This window comes from Mercenaria mercenaria, chromosome 10, assembly GCF_021730395.1.
Source record: "Mercenaria mercenaria strain notata chromosome 10, MADL_Memer_1, whole genome shotgun sequence".
NCBI classification, from domain to species: Eukaryota; Metazoa; Mollusca; class Bivalvia; order Venerida; family Veneridae; genus Mercenaria; species Mercenaria mercenaria.
The window spans coordinates 32,133,277-32,153,203 of NC_069370.1; the positions used below are offsets into that span (position 1 = coordinate 32,133,277).

At 34.4% G+C, this 19,927-nt stretch overlaps 1 protein-coding gene across 1 annotated transcript in view; it reads left to right on the plus strand.

Moving 5' to 3' along the window:
- LOC123559489 (sodium- and chloride-dependent glycine transporter 2-like) overlaps window positions 1-19,927 on the plus strand; it is an 80,930-nt gene that overhangs the window by 46,984 nt on the left and 14,019 nt on the right. The window contains exons 8-12 of the mRNA XM_053552614.1: window positions 8,039-8,142; window positions 8,794-9,031; window positions 9,693-9,833; window positions 10,810-10,909; window positions 13,031-13,131. Coding sequence (XP_053408589.1) covers window positions 8,039-8,142; window positions 8,794-9,031; window positions 9,693-9,833; window positions 10,810-10,909; window positions 13,031-13,131 — 684 coding nt within the window. The remainder of the gene's footprint in view (window positions 1-8,038; window positions 8,143-8,793; window positions 9,032-9,692; window positions 9,834-10,809; window positions 10,910-13,030; window positions 13,132-19,927) is intronic.

Below are 19,927 nucleotides of genomic sequence, written 5' to 3' on the forward strand. Positions count from 1 at the left end.
CAAAGTATGATACAATAAACAAAGACTAACATATTTTCAACTCGTATTCCTCGTATATCGTGCACGTGAAGCAGTCGCATTTGACCTTTATTAAAAACTTTGTCGATAGAGCCCGCTTGTCTCGGGTAGCACAATTATTTCGACAGCCGTCTAACAGTTTATTTATGACGAAACCCGTATGTGAATGAAAAACCCGTGCAGTTTGTGAAATTAATTTAAAGCCCTGCTCCCGTCCTACATTTTAACCTTGAATCGTAACTGAAAAAGCAAGAAAATCCCGACTATGAACAGTGACACCTGTCAAAATAGTCTATTTTATATATAATTCTATATGAAATACCATTAGTTTTGCGTGCAACAGTGTGGTACGTGCCTATTATAATCATGGTTGCATACACACAACAGAATTAATTGAATAGCAGCGGGGTAGGATTTTAAGCCTGTAATGTAAGTTAAATTCGTCTTTCACAAAACAACATACACTATAAGAAAATAATGTGATGGATTGATATTGGTCATTGTTAAGGTAAACGGTAAGTGATTTTTTTTTTTTTTAATGATTCAATAGCTGTATTGTATGTAACCGAGGTATAAGTGCTACTTTTATTTAAGATTGTAACAATGTTCGAACTCTATGGATCTACATCAGGAGCTGCTTATCTGAATCTGAATAACTTAAACCAAAAATGTCATATTGACGACCTGGTACATGTTCAGCGTATATAGGAAAGCAATAAAATCTGACAACTACATGATAGTTTGTACAAGATACTTATAACTGCCCTATTGAGGCAAAAGAGCTTTTAGATTTACTACTTATTATTCAGCAGTTGTTTAATAAGTCTGATCCCCAAACTACAACCGCCGCTAAGATTGGAAACAATTCCGTCAATGTTATGTTTGCTGTAAATCCAAGTCTGTATCATAAATCAAGTCATCAGTGACGGTGAAAATAAACACCAAAATCGGAATATTCACCCGGGTACTATCCAAAGACAAAATTATAAATCTTAGTTTGTAACAGAAAAAACTGAAATCCAACTGATTTATTTTTGTAAAAATCATAACATTGTTAAATATCCTAATTCTTGTATGATGATATAGTTTTGTCAGACCAAAAACGGCGAGTAAAGATTGACCGGTAAAAATTGTCATCGAGACGAACCGGTACAATCTTAGAAATGTGACAATTTATTAGTGTTCAACTTTGATTTATGCAGATTCTAAAATCTAGCAAACTATTCAAATATTATGTACCTGGTTAAGTTACAAATGAAAGCGACTTTAATTGATATGTCAACGTCCTCGTGTATCTACAAATAAGTTTTAATTTGTGTTCGCCTGTGAATTTAATGTTTTGACATACTTCTATGCTACATAACGTAAACTATTTATAAATGGTTAAATTGAACCTGCTGCGCATGAATGACGTAAACTGAGATCCGAAGTGACCTAATTATTGAACCCATTTATTTTAACCGTTAATAAAATCGTTCATTGTATGATAAATGGTGAGTTCCTCTATATTCACCTGAAATATTTTGTGAAATGAAACATTTTACTGAAATCTGAAATTTAGCAGTGGGACCGGCTACTCGGTCAGTTTCAGTATTATTTTAAATTTGCGTATTGATTATTCTGAATTCAGTGAAACGTATTTAATTATTACTCTTAAAGTGAACATAGCAGTTCAATGAAATTAGAAGGCAGTTTGTGTAAGAGATAAGATGTTCCAACTGTTATGTTTCCTAAACTGACAGAATCTGAGAAGTGATCCTTTATGAAAGGAAGCTCGAACAAAGAGACGAAAACTTTTGATTACTTAAAGACTTTATATGCGCGTTGAAATTTGTACACTTTACATCGTAAGCAAATTTGCGAATAAACCACGTACGATTACAGAAATTACAGTCATAATACATATGCATAAAAACTGATATTAACTGGTTTAACCAGCATGTAATGGCCCATAAATTATTGTTTGACTTAGACCATGGAGCTGAAGTGCTTTGACGTAAAAGAAATTGATCGTCATAACTCGTGAATGAATAAGTTCACTAACGCAGTGCGCGATCTCTGAAGTTATACATGTAATGCAATATCTCATCAATTTGTAAGAATACCTGGTATACTGAAACGTAAGTGATGAATTCATTAGTAGATTTCTCAAAAACTTAATATTTTCTGTACATTTAATGCGCTAGTAACTATTCAGATTAACTACCAAACCCTTGCAAAATACGGACTGTGCATTTCGGTTGCAATACCTAATTTATCTACTCGCCTTAACATTTAATTAAAGCTGACACTGAATCGCTACGTAAACATCTGTCGAGCGTAAAGTTTGTAAAGAAATGTCAAATACAGTTCAATTACTAGGTCATTCGTACCACAAGTTTTCAAAACAAATATTTCTCTACATGCAAAATAACCTAATTTTTGTTTATAACTTGTTTTAGCTTGAACTCATGTTTTTCTTATAAATATCAAAATATGAAAATCGTAGCTAGGATACAAAAACTAAATCTAATTTTTACAAACATGATGTTTACAAAAACGAACTGTTGTTAGACACCTGCTCCAGTTCTACCTTATAACCTTAAATTGACACTGAAAAAGCATGGAAATCATGACTATGAACAGAGACGCCTGTCAAAATAGCGACTATTAAATCAAATTATACATTTGTGTATACAAAACACCTTTGATTTTGCAAGCTAAGTGTAGTACATGTTGCCTTATGTCATCAAAAGTTATATACACAGTAAAATTTGAATAACCGTGGAACCGAGTTTACTGATATTGTATGCCAAAATAGTCAAAAGGATAGCCTGTAGCCGCGTGCGTAGATATATATTTGCGTCGCCACACCCTATTCGTGAATATTATGAAAAAACGTAAGGATCTATGTTTGAACAACAAACAATCTACTAAATCTGTGATATTATTTTTCGACATACCGGCAGAAGATTAATAACACCGTCAACAACATTCTCTTCTAAGGCATCTGCACCTAGCATCCCTCTTGCCATTGTCCTGAGGAGCATACTGCAGAATATTTCTGTTGCAAGGATTCCTCCGAAATATCAGTTACCGCCTTTGACCACGAGGCATTGCGATGATAAATCAAAACATGTAAATAGTTTTGACGTTACCGACGGTGTAGCTAGCAAACTGTGAGAGAACTGCACGAGATTATTGGTATTTATATTATATCGACTGAGTACCAGTGTCAGTAGGAACCAGTTCAGATCAGCCAAGTGTAACAATATCGATGACACGTTTATCTACGAAAACAGACGACAATTTAATAAACTAGCAGACGGTAATTAACGAGCAACAATTTGAGAAAAAATGAATTAAATTATTTTAATTCTAAAATAATTTCCATTAATGGACATTCTCCAAATTGCATCCTCGCACAAATTTACATGGTCTTGGCTTTTTTAGTGGCAAAGTGGTTGAGGCTGCGAAGTGTTTTTGACACAGTCATGCTCTCACTGCTGTGTGTTCAGAACCGTCATGGATGCTCCCCAAAGTTACAGTCCTTGACTAAATTCGAACCTCGACGTAATTATAGATCTAAGTGAAAAATACATGTTGAGTGCTTTAAAGTTGGTGTTGCATAATATCCTGAAAAATATTTGAATTAGAGTCATGAAACCAAGTAGGAATATTATTCAGTGTGTGAATTTGTGCATCTGAGTTTTGTTGCAAGACTAGAGTTACGGCCCTTGACTTAGTAAAAAATTTGCATAAAGGGCATAAAAATTTGTGCTACATGTATCTCAAAAAGTACCTGACCTAGAGTCATAAAATTTAAGAGGATTGTTATATAGCATGTGTTGTACACCTGGTGTTCTGTTTGGGATTTTACTCAGTCAGACCAGTGTTATAGTCCTCGACTTTGTAAATAATACACATGAAGTGCTTATAAATTCATGTTGCAGTCATCTTAAAAATCATTTCACCTAGAGTCGTAAAACCATATTCAGTGATGGGAAGGGGTGTCGTAGTCATGGTGTCCTGGAATGGAACTTCCTTCAGAAAGTGTCTTTTAATTCCCAAGTGTTAGTTAAGCAAAACTCGAAAGTGAAAAAAAAAGTAAAATATGTGGTTGGTTGTGAAACTTGCTGTCCTGTTCACTGGTAGTTCATCATGACAATTTACATGAATTACCACGAAATCAAACTTAATATTCGTAAAAAGAAAGTTTCTTCATTTTAAAATTTTCCTTTCACATTATTGTAAAAAAAATTCTGTTTCCTCAACTTTATCAGGTGTAAGCTCTCTCATTTTTTGTTCTTTTTTTAGCTCACCTGTCACATAGTGACAAGGTGAGCTTTTGTGATCACCCGTCATCTGTCGTCTGTGCGTCCGTGCGTGCGTCAGCAATTTCTTGTCTGCATGATAGTGGTTTCATTTATGATTTTATTTTAACCAAACTGGCACACAACTTGTATCCCTGTAAGATCTCGGTTCCTGTCTTCAACCGGCCAGATCCCGTTATAGGTTCCAGAGTTATAGCCCCTAAAAGGGCCAAAATTAGCTTTATTTGAGATTTGATTTTTACCAAACTTGCACACAATTTGTATCACCATAAGATCTTGGTTCCTTTCTTGAACCAGCCAGATTCCATTATGGGTTCTAGAGTTATGGCCCCTGAAAGGGCCGGAATTAGCTATTTTGACCTTGTCTGCACAATAGCAGCTTCATTTATGATTTTGTTTTAATCAAACTTGCACACCACTTGTATAACCATAAGATCTTGGTTCCTTTCTTGAACTGGCCAGATTCTGTTATGGGTTTCAGAGTGATGTTCCCTGAAAGGGTCCGAATTAGCTATTTTGACCTTGTCTGCACAATAGCAGCTTCATTTATGATTTGAATTTAATCAAACTTGCACAAAACTTGTGTTACCATAAGATCTCAGTTCTTTTCTTGTACCGGCCAGATCCCATAATGGGTTCCAGAGTTAAGGCCCCTGAAAGGGCCAAAATAAGCTATTTTGACCTTGTCTGCACAATAGCAGCTTCATTTATGATTTGATTTTAACCAACTTGCACACAACTTGTATCACCACAAGATACTGGTTCCTTTCTTGAACTGGCCAGATCCCATGATGGGTTCTGTAGTTATGGCCCCTGATAGGGGGTGGGGGGGGGGGAGGTGAGGCTTGTTTTCCCTAAATGGCTATATAAAAAACTTTGAAAATCTTCTTCTCAAAAGCTACTGGTCTGTTTTCAAAATAGTTTTACACAAATGTGCCTTGGATGACCCTCTACCAAATTCCTTGAGATAATTTTGATTCTTCGAAAAACATGGCAGCCTGCAAGAGACACTCATTATCCCTTTATGTCCATATAGAAAACTTTAAAATTAAATCTTGTATGAAACTACTGGCCTGAATTGAGAATAATTTTATTAAAAGTTCCTTTAAGAAAATTTCAACTATATTTTCTCATAATTCTTTTGATTGATCTTTATTATGATCTTTTGACCTTGAAGACTTGTCCTTAAGTGCAATGATAACAGGTGAGCGATATAGGGCCATCATGGCCCTCTTGTTTTTAGCTCACCAGAGCCAAAGGCTCAGGGTGAGCTATTCTGATCACTCACTGTCCGTCGTCCGTAAACTTTTACTTTAAACGACATCTCCTCATAAACCGCTAGGCCAATTTCACCCAAACTTCACAGGAATGTTCCTTGGGTGAAGCTCTACAAAAATTATTCAAAGAATTGAATTCCATGCAGAACTCTGGTTGCCATGGCAACCAAAAGGAAAAACTTTAAAAATCTTCTTCTCTAAAACTAGAAGCCCTAGAGCTTAGATATTTGGTGTGAAGCATTGCCTAGTGGACCTCTACCAAATTTGTTCAGATCATGACCCCGGGGTCAAAATTGACCCCCGCCCCAGGGGTCACTTGATTGTACATAGGAAAATCTTCAAAAATTTTCTAAAAATAAACCAGAAGGCCTAGAGCTTAGATATTTCGCATATAGCATTGCCTAGTGGACCTCTACAAAATTTGTTCAAATCATGACCCCGCCCCATGGAGTTACTTGATTGTACAGAGAAAAATCTTCAAAAATTTCTAAAAATAAACCAGAAGGCCTAGAACTTAGATATTTGACGTGTAGCATTGCCTAATGGACCTCTACAAAAAAATTTCAAATCTGGACCCCCCAGGGACAAATTGACCCAGCCCCAGGGGTTACTTGATTGTTCATAGGGAAATCTTCATAAATTTGCTAAAAATAAACCAGAAGCCCTAGATCTTAGATATTTGATATGTAACATTGCCTAGTAGTCTTCTACAAACTTTGTTCAAATCATGACCCCTGGGGTAAAATTGGCCCCACCCCAGGGGTTACTTGATTGTACATCGAAAAATCTTCCAAAAAATTTCTAAAAATCATCAGTTTGACATTTGAAACATGTAGCTCATATTACTCAGGTGAGCGATCCAGGGTCATCATGACCCTCTTGTTTCATATTTAATTCTTTTTGACGGCACAGTTGTGAATGAGAATGGACAATTTTAATGAGAGAATTACTGCCTACTAGAAGCTAGCTCTTTGTTAACAGGATATGAGGATCAATGTAACTCCTGCATTTATACTGCATATTTGTTGCAGTATCCAACAGACATGTTGTTTACAGTCTGATATAGCTTGACATTCATTTTTAGCTCATCTGATTTTTTGAAAAAAAAATGATGAGTTATTGTCATCACTTGAGCGGTTGTCGGCGTCGGCGTTGCCTGGTTAAGTTTTATGTTTAGGTCAGCTTTTCTCCTAAACTATCAAAGCTATTGCTTTGAAACTTGGAAGACTTGTTCACCATCATAAGCTGACCCTGTATAGCAAGAAACATAACTCCATCTTGCTTTTTGCAAGATTTATGGCCCCTTTTGTACTTAGAAAATATCAGATTTCTTGGTTAAGTTTTATGTTTAGGTCAACTTTTCTCCTAAACTATCAAAGCTATTGCTTTGAAACTTGGAATACTCGTTCACCATCATTAGCAGACCCTGTACATCAAGAAACATAACTCCATCTTGCTTTTTGCAAGAATTATTGCCCCTTTTGGACTAAGAAAATCAGTTTTCTTGGTTAAGTTTTATGTTTAGGTCAGCTTTTATCCTAAACTATCAAAGCTATTGCTTTAAAACTTGCAACACTTGTTCACCATCATAAGCTGACCCTGTACAGCAAGAAACATAACTCCATCCTGCTTTTTGCTAGATTTATGGCCCCTTTTGGACTTAGAAAATATCAGATTTTTTGGTTAAGTTTTATGTTTAGGTCAACTTTTTCTCTTAAACTATCAAAGCTATTGCTTTGAAACTTGCAACACTTGTTCACCATCATAAGCTGACCCTGTACAGCAAGCAACATAACTCCATCCTACTTTTTGCAATAATCATTGCCCCTTTTGGACTTAGAAAATCATTTTCTTGGTTGAGTATTATGTTTAAGTCAACTTTTCTCATAAACTATCAAAGCTATTGCTTTAAAACTTGCAACAGTTTTTCACAATCATAAGTGGACACTGTACATCAAGAAACATAACTCTATCCTGCTTTTTGCAAGAATGATGGCCCTTTTTAGACTTAGAAAATCATGGGTAGGACAATATTTCTATTATACAAAAAAAATCAGATGAGCGTCAGCACCCGCAAGGTGGTGCTCTTGTTATACACAGTTTTGCTGTAATAACTTTATTGCATTCATAGAATTTGACAAGAGATCACAGGAATAGTTGAACTTAAACAAATGCAGATTTGACATTATATTGTTTGCAGATGTTAATGTGCATGTGATGATGTGATGTTGTAGAGGAGACAGGATATAGTTAAACAAAATGACTAAGCAACATGCTTGAGTAATTCGAGCATGTGGCCTATCCAAACATAGAACATTCTAGGTATATTGCTGGGGTCTACATATATTGTCCAGTGGACCTAGGTTCTCATGCCATTGAACGAGTTATTTACCACTGTATATAAATGGTGTGTATGTATGTATTTTACAGGTATGGGGAGATGCAGCTATTCAGATCTTCTTCTCTCTGTCTCCATGCTGGGGTGGTCTTATTACACTGGCTAGCTATAACAAGTTTCACAACAACTGTTTCTTGTAAGTAGAATTTTTTCCCTTTCAGAAGGACGGACAGGTTGGATTGGACATGTAGGTGTGTCCCTGATCCTCAGTATTTCATGTTTTGTTGGTTTGATTGATGAAAACTTCACAGTTTATCACTCTCGGTGTGAAAAAAAAGGAAATTAGGAAGGGTTCAGTCTAGCATTAAACAGTCATTACTTAAGAGGTTAATGAGGTGATGATGTGCTGTTAAAGCACTGTTATATACTAACTTTGCACACATTGTCAAGAATTAAATGTTAGTATCACACTAGATGTAATTTAGATCCTTTGTTTCATCATGGGTTTAAGATTTTTCACAAGCAACATGAATGAAATTAAATAAGCATTTCATAAGTTTGATGTGTAGAAATATTGTCCAAAAATTTAGCAAGCTATTAAATTATCAGATAACAATTCCATTCAAATGAAGCATTACGGGAAAAGATGGGGAGAAGGGTCGAGCATGAGCTTTTTCAAAACCAGTCTCTTGCTTTATATGTGCATTCCATGGTAAAGGGTAAACATACTAAATCCCTACAACGCATGTAACTAAAGCAAGTTTGAGAGGAAATTTCAATTTTTTGACATGTTTATTTGCTAGAATAGGGTTAACATCTGTTTAATATAGCTTATTTATACTTTCAGTGATGCCATTGTTGTTTCTATTATGGACTGCGTGACCAGTGTATTTGCTGGCCTTGTAATCTTCAGTATCATTGGTTACATGGCATCCGAGCTGAACCAACCAGTCGACAAGGTAGCAGCTGAGGGGGCGGGGCTTGCTTTCATTGTGTACCCAGAGGTTGTCACAAAATTGCCGATCTCACAACTTTGGTCTGTTCTCTTCTTCCTTATGTTGATCACTCTTGGACTAGGTACTCAGGTGAGTATGGTGACAAAATATAGTTCTTTATGAGACTTTTAAACATTAAAAGTTCTAATTGAAATATCTAGTAAAATACCAAAAAAAGGCATTATGCATAAAATTTGTGTGGATAGGTGAACTATGATTATGATTATTTTATTGTCAATTATGTTTCTTTGAGGATGTTCCTGAACAAACCTTGCTAAGTTTATAAAAACAATTGCAAAAGTAAACCCTGATACGGTCATGTGCCAGAAACAATCATGATTAACAGACCTTGCTAAAGTCATGCACTAGAACAAATCTTTATAGGGTCACGTGCCAGAATAAATTGCTAGGGTAATAAATTCCAAACAAACTTTGCTAGGGGCTTATGCCAGATTAAACTGCTTGTGTCACAAATAAAAGTCAGAACAAACCCTGCTAGAGTCATGAATAAAGCGAGAATAAACCTGCTAGGGAAATGTGCCAGAACAATTGCACTAGGGTCTTATGCCAGAACAAACCTTGCTAGAGTCACGAATAAAAGCCAGAAAAAAACTTGCTAGGGCCATGTACCAGAACTGACCTTGGTAGGTCATGTGTCTGGACAAACCTGCTAGGATCATGAACAAAAGAAATGTTCCTTAGTGGTTGTTATTCTATAATACAACCTAAGCACATATATGATTGTTTTCAGATTTCAACAGTGACTACTGTGCACACAACACTTCTGGACAGATTTCCTCGCATCTTCCGTAAAAACCAAAAACGGAGAGTTCTCTTACTTGTGGGAATATCTGTAGTGTGTTACATCATTGGACTGGCATTTGCTTCACAGGTGCGTACATGTAGGATGGCATTAACGCTACACATACATGTTGTCTCCTTATGTCACTTACTATTGCAGTACTGTTTGTTTGTTTTTTTAATCATAAAGCAAGCATTTTTATCAAGTCTATTATTTTCATTTTGCATGTTGCGGCTAACATTCGTTGAATCACTATTAAAACACAACACATTGCGTTTAAAGTATGTATTTATATTAACTTAATAAATGGAATACACAGAGTTAAAGCTAAGGAATAATTTTATCATAAAGTGACCATAAAGATTTTATATTCATAATGTGTGAAATAATTATACTGATCATGTATACAGTTTTGTGTTTCAGGATCTGTATTTCTGCTCTTTATGCCTACATCACCATGCATACTCTGTTACTTATAATTGACCTAATTGGTCTTATTATTGAAACAAAACAAAAATATCATTCTAGCCACAGATAACCCTTTCTGTTACTTTACCCTATTCTGTGATAACGATCCTGTGTCATCTTAGTTTTGTAAACACAAGAGCATTTCTTTCTTGTAGTTAAAGAAAAAAGTGCTTTTTGTAGCAGAGTATGATGGTACATTTTGCTATAGCAGGGACATTCCACTGTGTCTTCAATGGAAGAATTGAGCATTTACAACCACTTCTGTTACAGTCTCATTTGCTTGTTAGGATTTTGACTGAGGGTTATTGCAAAATGCACAATAAAAATTTATCAAGCCAGATTTTTAAACAAGTACAGTTAACGTTATTGCTACAAAATCTGTGATTTTGAGAATCATTTTAAAACCAAATAAGTCAGTTTCATTATATGTGTAAGCAGAAAAAATATTTGCTCAGAAAGAAGTGTGTCAGTAATGTACAAGACTTCCATTGGTTTTTAGTCACACGGCTTTTAGCACGGTAAGTGTAGAGCAGTTTTTCCATTATATGTAAAACAGGCAGTGAATTACCTCCCTTTATTTTTCTGTATTATTGTTTAGGGAGGAATGTACATATTACAGTTATTTGACAACTATGCGGCCACCTACTCTCTTCTTGTGATAGGCCTCGTCGAGTCCTTAGCATTGTCTTGGGTTTATGGTGAGTTTCTATGGTGATCAGAGACGGGGAGGGGTAAGCTCCCCGATCCCTTTGAGAACCAAATAAAGTCACAGGACGTGTGAAATAATATTTTAACCATGTAATCGAGTAATTAATCTCATTTTTCTGGTTGTTTTAGCATTTAAAGACTACAAAGGCACGGATGAATTGAGGTACTTTTCAGTACCTTGTATCTTCAATAAAGAAATTTTAATTTACACCAAAAATGAACTACATGCTTTTTTTCGGCTTGTTCCTAGTTTTTTTGTCCATACATTCTTTAACACCTTGCAATTTTTTGTCCTTTTTTTTGTATGTTAGTTTTCAAGAAAACACGGACAAAACAAGTAAGTACACATGACATTTTTTACTCTCCAATTAACACAAGTCTGAAAAAGTATGTAGTTCATATGATTCTTTCTTTGCAGAAAATTTAAGTTGCTATTTCTGGTCTTCATATATGTATAAACCTTTTGAATGTAGATGCCCATGCTTAGTTTAGGTTTGGTACTGGTTCAAGAATTTTTAGGTAAATTTTGACTTCTTGGTTTATGTCATATTGGCAAACTATACACCCTTGAGTATTTCAGAAAGGAATTTTGCCATATATACACATTTTTAAAAATAAGGAAAATACAAAAACCTGAGCATATTTTTGCATTCAGTTTCAGTTCATATTTATACATATTTGAAGACGAGAAAGATGAAAGCAACATTTAGAAAGGTTGTGCCTTTATAGACTATTGTAAAAAAAAAAAAAAAAAAAATGATATAAGTAAAAAATTTAAGCAAAAATGATTAATTTTGTTAAATGTTACATCTTTTTTACACACCTTTTTCACTAAAGGGTAGTTAAAATCAGATAGAATTTTTTCAGTTGAAATTCCAACTTGTTACAAAAAATTTGAACTAGTATAAAGTTGTGTTTCATGGTGACACGTTTTTGTATGAATTTAGTTCAAAAGAAGTTTAGAAAATACTGGAACTTTGTAATGTGGCAAGTGGTTTGACCTACTTGGTAAATTCCTACGTTTTTTTTTTTATGAAAATGGAGTATTATTAGTATTCCAGCTAAATGATCTTTAATATGACTTTTCCACAATTAATTTCAATCCATTCAGTTACCAATGTAACAGTACCATTTTTTTTCTCTCTTTTTTTTTTTATACTTTAAATCAAATTACTTGCCACAAGTTCTCTCTATAGATAAATATACTTCATTAACATACACAACTTTGCATAATTTCAGATTTAAGTGAAAATAGTTCCTACAAAAATTCCTGGCTATTGGCATATTTACAGTTAGCAGAAAGATATGTAAAAACTTGAACCTTTCATGGTATTTGCATGATCTACCCTTCCAGTTTATTAAACCTGTTTATTGCCAATTTCACCAGTTTCTTTAATGAATATACAGGAGGTAAATTTTGTAATGTACCCTGGTTATGCAAATAGCAAAGAATTATTGTAGAGAAACGAGAGCTCATTGGTATTGAAACACAACTTTATTAAAAGTTAAAATTTAGCAGACATGTCTTCAAAATGACGATTGAAATTAAAAAAACAACAACAAAAAAACTCTCAAAAATTGCCTTACTTTTTTGTGTTGTAACAATTTTGTCTGCTATATCTTTAATTTGTTGGTTCAGAGTTAGATTTTGATGATTATATTTCAATATTCAGATTCAATTAAGTTATTTCTTGAATATCTAATAAAAAATACAACAGAACTCACTACTCGAAGATTATTTACATTTCTTATAATTTTACCAAACTTGGGAAGTTTTACCTATATTTGCATTATATCACCTTGCTTACTATACAGCTGTTTTTGACTGAATAGAATTAAAGCTTGATCTGTATAACTGCTATATTTTATAATTTTATGATATCTTTTTTCTTGAAGTGATATTAACTCACTGATTGCTGTATACTGAACTGACAAAAAATCTGTTGTTTGTTGGAACTAACCAAATGAATACTCTTTGAGTGGTGAAGTTATAATCTGTTTGCACCTTAAATTCTTTGAATATATGTGTAGGAATTTTCAGTACAAGTTTTGTACTGAAGATTTTACCACTCTGAGTGAATTTAACTCCTGTGATTTTCTTCTTCACATAGGTGCGGATCGGTTCCTGACAGATATAGAGTCCATGTTAGGATACAGACCTGGCAAAATCTGGGCCTGGAGTTGGAAGTTTGTTGCCCCATTTGCTCTGCTTGTAAGTGTCGCCATTGCCAAAATATGTTTCTCTTACTACATGAACTTATCTCCCTAAAAGGCCTCCATGGCCAAGTGGTTAAAGTCACTGACTTCAAGTCACTTGCCTCTCATCAATGTGGGTTCGAGCCTCACTCAGGGCATTGAATTTTTCATGTGAGGAAGCAATCCAGCTGGCTTAAGGAATGTCGGTGGATCTACCCAGGTGCTCGCTTGTGATGAAATAATGCATGGAGGGGCACCTGGGGTCTTCCTCCACTATGAAAGCTGGAAAGTCGCCATATGACCTATAATTGTGTCGGTGCGACGTTAAACCAAACCAAATAAATAAATATCTCCCCATGATTGAAAGAAAAAGGAGTTTTATGACTTTTAGTGTACAGTTAACCTCATCAATAATAGTAGAGCAAGAAAGGTGTCAAGGGAGGTAACAACTCAGTAGTTAGGCAAACCTTGAAAAATCTTTGTTTCCCTCCTGTTACCCATGACATCAGTAGCTGAGTATATAGGTAGGGAAAATAATTTGGTACAATTCTTATTTGCTGTATACGCTGCAAGCTATTAAACATTTGAAATAAATAATATGTGGTGTAAAATCAGTGTATTACTCCTGCGTATACATAGATAATAGCTGAAACTGGCTCTGAAATCGTCATCTGTTTGATTTGGAAGTAACTACAATAAAGTAAATAAGATTCTTTTGTAGTTAGAACCACACATTCTCATAATAGTATTGCTTTAGTCTAAGAATTTGTTGGTAGGTAGCAGGAGGGTAAACAAACAATATTTATGTAAGGCCTAACTACAACTTGCAGCAGGCAATAGGGTATGTTCTACATAAACACGGAAATTATACATGTAGGAAATTCCTGTAACAGTTTTTCTTGGTCAGAAATGTTTAATGCAAACACTATGCCAGTAATGTACAAAAGAAGAAGTAGAATTATCTAAAGAATGGTAATGTGCTGATAAAAAATCTAGTTGTAAAAATTCTTCAAAGAAAGCTAGATTTAGTTTTAAGTCCAAAGAAATGGTTCTAGAATTAACCATGATTGTAGTGCACCAGGGTGATGTAGTTATATTAAAACAAATTTACACTGCAGTACAATCGCGATCCTACGAAAAGCCAAGGGACCAGCTGTTTTTTCGTAATATCGCATTTTCGTTCGAGCGTAGCATAGGAAATTTCCCTTTACAGCACCTTAATATCTACACGTCGTAACCAGCGATATTTAAACATATGATTTTCGTATCGGAGTAAATGTATACCAATTTTATATGTACATCTAGGTTTACTACAGATCTTATTCGAATCTGAACTCAGATGGTATCTGGAATGTAAAATGGGTTGTTTTTTCTTTTGTTTTGTTTTCTTTCTTTTTTCACTTGTTATTCACTTTGTTGCATGAGAACAAAAAAATCGCAATTGTTTATTCCGATACTCTCAGCTACCCTTTACTGAATTGTTTGGAATAATAAAACGACAATAAACAGAGATCAGGACTTTTTTTAATTTTCTTTATGCAGTGATTGTTGGAGACGTATATATATCAGAGCAAGTGTGACTGCCATCCGATCTGAAAGTTATAGGAGAACAAATTAACCACTAACTTGTGTCATAGTGTACAGCGTATGTGTTTCCAATTCAATTACTAAGTTTTCACACTTAAATTACTGTTTACGCCCAGCTAAATGATAGTGACACTTTCCAATCTAAAGCGTTTTCACGCCGTTATGGAAGGTGTGAAAATTTAGATGATACAGGTATTCGTAAAATCGCAACTTAAACAAGTTGTTAACACGCTTTAAGGACATAACAATACATTCGTAGGAGCGCATTTTTCGTAAAATTGCATTTTCGTAAAACCGCAACTTTGTAACATAAGAAATAAGAAGGAAAGTAGCCGGGACCATAAAACCTTTTCGTAGTATACCGGTATTTCGTAAAATTGCGATTCGTAGCATCGCGAATGCACTGTACTTTAAATCCGAAAAGTAGGGAAATAGAAATTCTTCAGTGATGGGGGTATTGGGTGAATGCAATACACCAAACTATGGTATTAAAACAAATTTATTGTTTTAGTTGAAATATTGATCACTCTTAAGTGTTTAGCAAGTACACTTGATTCCCAGTATTTTTTAAGCCAAGATTGACCATGACAAAATGCATTAGGAAGCTGTGTATCATTTGTCTTTTCTACAATCCACATAGAAGATAATCTGACTGCGAGAGAGCTACAAAAGCAAGAGAAGCCAGCTCTAAGTAACTCAATTTTGTCTTACGCATATTCTTAATATTTCAAATACATTATAAAAATCACACAGGAATAGACAGTTCTGCATTTTATGTAATTGATACAGTGAAGTTAAAAGTAGTCAGTGTCATCAGCACAAATGAATTATACTGTTAAAACCTTTCTTCCTCATTTGTTAGGCCGAAATTAAAAAATTGTTTGCGGTAACACAACCCAAAATTGTTTGTGTGGGTAGGTAGGTAGGGAAGTTTTTCTTTGTGCATATAGGTGAAAAAAATTCATCTCACTGGCCAGAAAAAAAGTTGGGTCACAGGGATTTTCACGGGTAGGTCGCATTACTGCAAGCAAATGTTTTTTTTTATGATATCCTTACCTTGACAATGCTATCTGTATGCATTACTGAGACAGAAAGTTTATTGTATAAACACAGGTGAGGTTTCATTATAAAGGTTCACGTGAATACTATCTTGAGAAACAGTGCTTCTTCACTGACAAGCATCAGAATAATCTAGATGAAATGATAGCATGATGTATGCTTAAATAAAGTGGTTATTGTGTTTGTGGAGAAAGCAGTCCTGTATTGTCTGGATATTTATTCAGACACACATTATTTTGACAGACATTTACATGATTGAACTCGACACAGAAAAATACTTTAATTAATAAAATTGCAGCTATTATTTGAAATTTCTAATTAAAATTTTTGATTTGTATGTCTGTGTAATTTAGAGGTACAGAATTACTGGTACAGTCGAACTTCGATGGCTCGAACTTGAGGGTCCTGTTGAAATAAGTTCTAGTTTTCCGTTGTTCGAGCCATCCAAATGGTGGCCATTTTGAATTTGGGAATTCGAGGGCATGATGTGTTACAAACCTTACATCGTAATATATTGTCATATTGTACCTACATGTGTGTATGATACAATGATTTGTAAAAACAAACGCTGAAATAGTCTTTATTATTTATTTTCAAACATGACATAGATACGAAAAAAGCATAGATTAAACACTAAGGCCAGCATTTTTTAATTTTCTGGTTTACGGGAGCGCCGACCCTATTTTTTGACAAAACAAAATAAAAATAAAAGTCATTTTCAGTACTTTTATTTTCATTTTACCCGCCGACCGTCCGTAATTGCTGCTGCCAAAAATAAAAGTTTAACTGTATGGTAGAGGTTTTTAATCTAGATCAGTAGACGCATGAAAAAAGGCAGCCTGCATAAATGTAAATTGTGTGAAATTAAATTGGAAAAATATACAAGTTTACAGACAATAATCTTTGGAATGAGATGGCAGAGATAACAAGTGTTGTAAAGAAATTGGATCTGAGTAGAAATTACGGCACCTAAAGCTCAACATTAGGAGTAAGGAAACAGGCTGATTCGGACCGTGGCTGATTCGGACCATGGCTGATTCGGACCAAATTTTTTGGCTGATTCGGACCACATACTTTGACTAAAAGTAGATAATGACCATATATTTTGGCTGATTCAGACCTCAAACTTTTAATTAACAGTCAATAATGACCATGAATTTAGGATGGTTCAGCAATTTTCAGAAAATAATGTTGATTATAGCTTATATTGAGGTTTAACTTGAAGAAAGGACATAAAATATACACCGTACAAGTGGGCAAGAAGTTTTGACAAACTAAAATGCATAATTTACGCATTTAAATAAGGACTTTAATTATTCTTTGCATCAGACATTAAACTTAATACTCATAAATTTTATTTTTACTCATGACATCAGTGTCAGGAAAACTTAGACAATTTGGGCCGAATAAGCCAAGTAAATTTGGTCCGAATCAGCCATGGTCCGAGTCAGCCTGTATTCTAGGAGTAATCACCTACGAAAAATGGCCTTCACTATCAGTATCAACAGATGTTGAAAAATCTGGCATATCACATGTACATGATTTGTTGTCTGTATATTATAATTGGACAACGATCGAATTCATGTGGGACTGTCAGAAAAATACCACAATTGATAAAAAGGAAAGAAACCAAAGAAATGGCAAAATGGAAGAGCAAAAGTGAGTATCAGCTTGCTAAACATATTTTTTTTTACTTTGAAGTCTTGAGGGTTAGAGAAGAAAAACTAACTAATACCACAATTTTCAGTAGTTCTGTTCAAAACAAAGTGCAATTTCAATGTAAAATGACATGTCCCAGCAAATGCTTGACAATGATACATGTGATAAAAGATTCAAACTAGTCAAAATAATTGGACCGTCAGATTAACGGTTGTTTAATATTTGTGACAGGCAATCTAATCCAGTGGAGATATTGGCCATATATAAAAGATTATCTCAATATTTCCTAGGATCACGTTCTAGCCAGGTATTATAACTCAAAAGATAATTACAAAACATGAAACTCCGAGCAATATTTTGTCATGTTCACTTAATAAAGTATACCAACAAAATCTGTAAGAAGACCCTTTGAAAGTATGTTTGGGACAAACATTCAGACACTATATGCCACATGTGCCTTTGACACTGAGGAACACATAATGACATATCCAGTAATAAATGTTTTTTCGGACTCATAACTTATTATTTCCAAGTCCCATCTCAGTGAAGAGTCTTATAAATCTCCGATAATGTTGTCTGAACATCGGCCGATAAGGTTGTTATTTTGTACACATTTTAGCTGAACCAAAATTCAGATTGTTTTGGCTTGTCGTACAATATAGGGGGCACTGACAGTCAGCAAAAATATAAAACAATATTCAAGGCAATGAAACTTAACCAAAGCAATTTAATTTTAAAGCCAGTGTCACTGAGTGTGCATAATATTTATCAATTCATAATTTTTCATTTCTAGTATGACAATGCCTGTCTTTTAAGACTCCATCTCCAGCCAATCAATATGCATATATGCAGGATGCAGACCTGAGGTAGTCATTGCATATACCCATTTTAAAGCAGTTTTTATTCATGTTTAAATAATAAACATTATGCAGTGGTTTTACATTTTGATAATGTCAACTGTGGTATATGTATATTTAATAATGAAAAATGTTTCCACAAGTCTATTTTTACTTCAAAATAGATACATACAAAAACACAGATAGTGCATATCCTTGGTGACTTTGAAAATGGCATTATTCATACAAGCTACACATAAAGAAAACAACAGTATATTGAGATGATAAGATATAAACTAGTTCAGAATAGGTCATTTGTGAGTGTGTATGCAATTTAAGCTTGCAAGCTTTCGTTTTCTGTGGTTTACAAAAAATAAAAAAATTGTATTTTTTGGATGTTTTATTTTTATTTATTTGGTCGACTGCTCAAAATTGGGACTTTTATTTTTATTTTTATTTGTCCCCCCCCCCCCCCCCCCCCCCCCATATTTTTTTGAAATTAAAAAATGTTGGCCTAATATATAATCAAGAATTTGGTGAAGACAGCATCAAATAAGAAGACATGAATAGCAAACCTTTATGAATCATAGTCCAGTGCAAATATTTTCAAATATAAACATGTTAAAACGCAAACAATTAATTCACAGACATGTACACAGAAATATTTGAAAACAGTACTAAATGGCGTCACATGTAGACATAGGCTATAAATAGACACATGAAATATACACAACGAATGAGCATACGTCAGTTTATTCATAATATCAGTGAGTCATGTACAGTATACAGTTTTACATTTTTTTTGACTAAATCCTTGATGGAGGACTGAACCGCCGAACGTTTGTTGAACTCTAATTTGGAGAGAGATTTGTACATAGTTCTAACATATGAGATTGAGATTTTCACATTTGATGATGGCGTTATATATTTTGTTTCTAAAGTTTTTTGATCTTATTTTCGTTTTGTTCCTTTTCCAGAAGCCGACTTAGCTATCCCCCCGTTTCCGGGTCCTTTACTAAGTTATTCAGCCATGCTAAAGCAGTATGGAAGTTAACATCGAATCTCCCGTTTTATGCAGAAAAAATAAAGACAGACATTGCTCAATTATTTTAAATAATTTTATTCGTATTAATCAAAGCCCATTAAAGCATTGCAGTGAACAAAAGTCACTTTGTTTAATTTGTTTGTCGTATACCGACGCTAATTACATAAGCGTATGAAAATTACGCACGCGCCGGTTAAAGTGGAAGTTTGGCGAATGTCAGGCAGAGGTGTAAAAAACTTTGTAAAACACAAGCCATTCCGGTGACAAATTGGCTGTTCGACTGAATAGGTGTAATTATCACTGTAATTGAGCCGAAGGGACCACCAAATGAGTTCGAGAGTTCGAATTTTCGAAGTTCGAGCGATCCGAGGTAGAACTCTAGAATAAAGAAGGAATAAATTCGGGACCGGGCGAAGAGTTCGAGCGATCCCGGGTGTTCGAAAGATCCGAGTTCGAGCCATTGAAGTTCAACTGTATATTAATTTGTCTGCATGAGATATGAAGATTTACATTATTGACTTTAACACAGAAAAAGACTTTAATTAATAGAATTGCAGCTATTATTTACAATTTCTCATTAATTAAAATTTTCGTTTTGTATGTCTGTTTAATTTAGAGACCTGTAC